General features: G+C 34.5%; 1 protein-coding gene across 1 annotated transcript; it reads right to left on the reverse strand.

Moving 5' to 3' along the window:
- Positions 1 to 2,586: 2,586 nt before the first annotated feature.
- On the reverse strand, positions 2,587 to 6,448 carry LOC148205891 (uncharacterized). Its single transcript, XM_088105616.1, has 6 exons — positions 6,039 to 6,448; positions 5,663 to 5,789; positions 4,483 to 5,546; positions 3,467 to 3,555; positions 3,224 to 3,358; positions 2,587 to 3,125 (listed from the first exon to the last, which is right to left on the reverse strand). Exons 1-6 carry the CDS (start codon positions 6,446 to 6,448, stop codon positions 2,587 to 2,589), a joined length of 2,364 nt encoding a protein of 787 aa, XP_087961742.1.

The following is a 6,448-nucleotide window of genomic DNA, read 5'->3' on the forward strand; positions in this document are numbered from 1 at the left end:
TCTGAAGTGCACGTAGACTTCTCTATCTCCTTTGTAACTTCTATATGTCCAAATGAGATCCCAACACTCTATTTATAGGTTCCTTCCACGAATAACTTCAAAAATTCGTTTTTAGCCAAATCTTACTGCAATAATCGATTATCTATAGTGTTAATCGATTATCCACTAAAAACAAGCATAACAGATAATTGAACAGTTCAAAACAACTTGTAACGACTAGTGATAATCAATTATTAACATCTAATAACCGATTATTAATAATCTATTATGAATAGTGATAATCGATTATGAAAAACTATTTTGCTACAGTGATTTTTAAAACACATTTTCTTCTCTATAATAATTGATTGCCTCAGCTGCTAATCGATTATTTCCGAGAGTTTTTGGCACCTTTGAGTTTTTTTGACTTATTTATACAAGGTATTAGAAGACACTCTTAAGCTAAGTCCTATTCATTAAATCTAGACTTATTACAAAAGTTTTATCTATAAAATTACAAGTCTTTCACATCTTTTTCATGTTTCTTTATACTTGTTTTCATCATCATCTTATTTTTATCATCATCAAAAACACCTCCTGTTTTGCTTACATTGTTAAACCAATGGATGAAAGTTCCAACAAATATTCATGTTGAACCTTGTCTCATCCACCTAACACCAACAGGGCTTGTAACATCTTAAGATGACAATAGGGATCCTAGGAATCTATTACATTAAATCTTTTAGAAATATGTGACGATAGTGGTTCATCCATGACCTTTATCAGAAGCGGTTTAAAATTATGTTGTTTCATTATATGGCCAGTGTCTATTCTTTGTTGATTAGACATTTAAATCTTAAGACTCCTAAGCTTTCGTGGTTTTCTTCTACTTTGTTAGTGAGATTCTTCAATTTCTTTATGTAGCACCTCTTATTCCTTTAATTTATTTTTGTCTCCTCATAGTGTTGCCTTAAAGTCATCATCTGTGATAACCTGAAAACTAATTTACAAATTTGGTCTATTTCTAATTCATAGATTGAAATCCTCTCAAGAATATATGTGATCAGGTCGAACCTTAATAGATTGATATTGCAACAATCACATAAATTATGAGTAGACACAAATCCTCAACTTTAAACCATGCAATTAATTGTATACTTTGATCAATTTAAGACTAACTCTAATGAAACACTACAAGAAAGTAGACATTTAATATCGACAAAAAATTTATGTTAACAAGTAAAGAGCAACATTAATTATCCAATAGGGTTAGATTTGAACCACACATGTAACAGGCACAAAAATCATTGACGCTAATTAATTAGCATTAAACTTTGAAGACCGACTCTATATAGCATCGACCAATTCATCAATAATTTTTAAATTAATTTTAATTAAAACAGTTTAGCATTAATAAAGTGATGACACGTCTTGTACACATTTCATACAGTGATTGCACTTTTGATATACCTTATTTTCAAATTTTACATCATGTTCTTTCAATCGTAACAAATTGGGTTTACTATACATATTTGTTTAGTTTTGTATTTTCAGCTCATCTAACTTTTTCTCATTGTTTTGTTCATAACTTATTTTTGTAGATATTATCTTTTACCGATTCTAGTTTGATTGGATTCTACATTTACAAGGATTCAAAATGGACATATCATTTTTTGGATTTGGAGTGCTATGCTATTTTTATTATGATATTTATAAGTTGAGGTAATTTACTAAAATTTTGTAAAGAAGCCCAACATATTAGCTTATTCTTTATTATAATAAGGCATGTAATTGTTTTAACAGAGGTCCAAAGCATAAAGGCCCACGAGAAGAAATATCTCGTGTATGAAGCCACTCGCGTCAGAACATTAATGAAGAAACACGAGGCTGGTCCGCGAGAGAGAGAAAGGGCTGGAGCTCTCCATGGCAACACCCAAACATGGCATCTGGAAGAAAAAGAGAATATCGATCGGAAGAAGAGAGACTTCTAGAAGGTAAGAGAAAACTAAACTTTTATTAATACTGTGTAGAAGTGTTTTTACAATTACTACTGAAAGGGAAAAACCCTAACCTTTAAATAGGTTAGGAAAAGGGAAAAGGGTACGAAACAAGCTGATGTAACTGATTACTACTTCTGAGTAGTAACAGATCTAACAAAATATACATCAATATCCTCCCCTTAAGCTGGATTGTGTATGTTCATCAATCCAAGCTTAGGAATAATGAACTGAAGACGCATGCGGTGAGGGAGTTTAGTGAAAACGTCAGCGAGTTGTTCATTTGAGCGAATAGGTAGGAGATGAAGAAGGTTGGCTTGAATCTTCTCATGGACAACGTGATAGTCGAGCTCAATATGTTTATTCTTTCGTGAAAGCTTTGATTGTGAGCAATATGTCTGGCAGACTTATTGTCACAATAAAGCGCAACAACAGTAGTGGTCTCAACATTGAGATCTTGTAGAATGTAAGAAATCCATTGGATTTCACATAATGTGGCAGCCAGGGCTCGATACTCTGCTTCAGTAGAGGACCTGGAGACAGTATTTTGTTTCTTAGTCTTCCACGATATAAGAGAGGATCCTAGGAAGATGAAAAATCCAGTGGTGGATCATCTAGTATTAGGACAAGTTGCCCAGTCCGAGTCACTAAAAGCTTTTATCTGGATATGTGAATCCGCAACAAAGAAGAGGCCTTGTAATGGACTGGACTTAATGTATCTAAGCATGTGCTGCAAAGCCCGATAATGATAATCAGTAGGAGAATGAACAAATTGACTAAGAAGATTAACAGAAAAACATATATCAAGTCTAGTATTAGTGAGATAAAGTAACTTCCCTATTAGTCTGCGATAAGAATTAGGATTGGCCAAGTAATTCTTTGTCTTATATAAGGAACTGGTGTCACTTAGAAAGGGGGTAGTGCAGGGCTTGGATCTCAGCATCCCTGTCTCTTCAAGAATGTCCAAAGCATATTTTCTCTGACATAAGTGTATCCCTTTCTTAGATCTGGCAACTTCAAAGCCTAAAAAATACTTCAGCTCTCCTAGGTTTTTGATCCGAAAAGCATGATGAAGAAGAGCTTTTATATGGTCTATTTCTTTGATAGAATCTCCTGCTAAAATGATATCATCTACATACACAAGGAGAGCTGTGAAATTTGTGGATGTTTTCTTAATAAAAAGGGAATGATCAGATTTAGATTGAGTGTAATCAACAGAAAGTAGAAAATATGATAGTTTATCAAACCATTGTCTACTAGCCTGTTCAGCCCATATAGAGACTTAGTTAACCTACAAACTTGACCTTTTGCATGAATGTTCAATCCTGGTGGTGGTTCCATATACACTTCTTCATTTAGGTCCCCATGTAGAAAGGCATTATCTACATCAAGTAGATGTAGATGCTAATTTTTTGAGGCAACAATGGCATTAATCATTCTGACAGTGGTTAGTTTAGCAATAGGTGAAAAGGTGTCCAAAAAATCTATACCTTCTTGCTGGGTATAACCCTTAGCAACCAAACGAGCTTTGTACCTTTCTATGGTGCCATCAGTTCTATGCTTAATCTTGTAAACCCACCTACAGCCAATGGAGTTTTTTCCAGGAGGGAGTTGAGTTAAGTACCATTATCCTGCAAAGCTTTGAGTTCTTTTTGCATAGTTGTAACCCATTCATGATTTTCTTTGGCTTCATTATATGATTTAGGCTCATTAGTGGCAGATATGACCAATGTGTACTTTAGGTGCTTCTCCGACAAAGAGTCATAACATAAAACATTGGAAACATGTAGGGAATTGGTTGAGGAATGATTAACCTGGTGGATGTAATCATTTAGATATCTGGGGACCCTTTTGACTTTAGTGGGTCTTCTAGAATTATGGTCTGTTCTATCATTAGTGTGATCAGTACCAGTGTTAATGGTGGTGTCTTCACTATTATTAGATCCCTGCTCAGTATTTCTATTCTCACAAAAATTTTGAGTTCCATCACAGTTTTGAACATACCAAAAATCATTAGGCAAAACACTTTAATTTCTTTTTCAGCATAATTGGTCTCATTATTCTGTTGATCCTTGAAAGGGAAAATATTCTCATAGAAAATGACATTCCTGCTTAAGAATATTTCTCTAGTATTAACATCAAGTATGATATATCCTTTAACACCATTTTTATAACCTAAGAAAACACCTTTTCTAAGTTTATGTTTGTTGTGCTCTAAAGTGGAAGCAAAACATAGGCAGCCAAAGGTTTTTTAAGTTCAAATAGGTGGGAGGAGTGTTATATATCAAATCATAAGGAGTCTTACCATTTAGAACAAATGTGGGCAATCTATTTATCAAATAAATGGCATGAGATATAGCATAGGACCAGTAGGCAGTAGGAATATTAGATTGAAAAAGAACATTTCGAATTTTATCTAATATGTGTTGGTGTTTACGTTCAACAATAGAATTCTGTTGTGGTCTCTACACAACTCTTTTGGTGTTCAATACCATATGAATCATACATAGCAACACAGTTAAATTCAGGACCATTATCAGATCTAACTGTTTTAACAGTTTTGCCAGACTGATTCTTAATTTTTAAAATAAAATTCTGTAGAAGTTCTCTAGTTTGGCCTTTATTGTGCATCAAAAAGGCCCAAGTATGCCTACTATAGTCATCAACTATGGTAAGAAAGTATTTATGCCCATGAATAGAAGAAATAGAAATAGGTCCCCAAATATCACAGTGTATCAATTCAAAACAGTTAGCAGAAACAGTGGTGCTTTGGGAAAAAGGAAGTCTATGTTGTCTTGCATTATGGCAAATATCACAAACAGTCTTAGATGGAATTTGAACATAAGGAAAACTTTTACATATTTGTTCTATGATTTTATGGCCAGGGTGTCCCAATCTATAATGCCACAGATCATCATTAACATGTTTACAAGAAAGAACAGACTTAGGAACGTAATTCTGACTAAAAATAGGAAAAGATTGCAAATAGTAAAGGCCTTTGTAAACATTAGCATGCCCAATTATCTTCAAGGTAGAGTTGTCCTGAATCTGGCAAGTCTTAGAAGAAAAGGTTAGAGTGCAATTTAAGTCCCTTGTTAGACTTTGTACAGATATACGATTAAAGGAAAATTCTGGGATGTAGAGAACATTGAAAATGATGAAATTTTCTAAAAATTGAATGGTTCCAGCATGTTGGGCTCTAACCACAGAATTATTAGGAAGTCTAATAGATATAGGTTTAATTTTATGAAAAGTAATAAAGTGTTTTCTTTCATGGGTCACATTATCAGTGGCCCTAATGTCAATAATCCAGGAGAAATTACCTTGGCTGTCTCCAGAGGTGTTTCTTTGCACTTGACTAATACTGTGTGAAGGGTTATCAATGTCCTCTATCATTTTTAACAGTTTCTGCATCTGTTCAGGAGTGAAAGTCTGCATAGAATTGTTATTATTTTCCTGTTGAGCATTCTGTGTCTGGGTAGAGGTAGAATCTTCTTTGCAAGCATTAGCATAACTCCATTCATTCTGGCCTCCCCTATCTTGACTGTTTTGGTGGTCATTTTTCTTGTACTATGGTGGATAACCATGTTTAGAGTAACACTCATCAACCGTATGATTCATCTTATGATAATGGGAACATTGTTTCCCATAATTGGGATTTCTCCCTCTTCCTCTTCCTTGACCACCTGAGCTAGTGCCACGGCCTTGGGATTTCCAATTGGGTTTGTTAGTAGTGCTGGCCAAAATTTTGAAAGAATCATTCTGATTGATGACTCCAAGATGTTGTCTTTCTTGTCTTTCTTGTCTTTCTTGCTGCATAAGGAGAGAAAAGATCCTGTTGATGTTGGGAAGGGGCTCCATCAAAAGAATTTGAGTTCTAACAGTATGATAGGTGTCATTTAAGCCTTTTAGGAAGCAAATAATGTGTTCAACCTCTTTGTATTTTAGAGAAACTCTAGACAAATCACAAGTACAGGAGATTTGGCATGTGCAATAGGGTATGAGTCTAAGAGATTCTAATTCTTCCCAAAGAATATTCAAGTCAGTGAAATATTGTGTGACATTCCTTTCTCCCTGCTTAATAGAATGAATATCTTGTAATAAATCTGAAATCTTGAAGTAGTCTCCTTTAGAAAATCTTTCTTTAAGTTCTTCCCACAAATCTTTAGCATTATCAACATAGATAACATTTCTGCAATCTGAGGTGAAAGGGTCTTGATGATCCAGGACAAAACCATTGTATCACATCTCTCCCAAGCCTCAAATAAAGGGTCAGTTCTTGGTGGCTTTTTGATACTGCCATCAATGAATTTGATCTTGTTTTTGGAGAGAATTGCTCTTTTCAAATTTCTGCTCCAGGATGAGTAGTTAGTCTCATTAAGAATCTGGGAAATAAGAGTAATACCTGGATTTTCTCCAGGATGAATATAAAACGGGCTAGAGGGATTATTGGTGGGATCTGGGTTGTCCAT

This window comes from Vigna umbellata, chromosome 1, assembly GCF_029865625.1.
Source record: "Vigna umbellata cultivar VRB3 chromosome 1, Vumbellata_1.0, whole genome shotgun sequence".
NCBI classification, from domain to species: Eukaryota; Viridiplantae; Streptophyta; class Magnoliopsida; order Fabales; family Fabaceae; genus Vigna; species Vigna umbellata.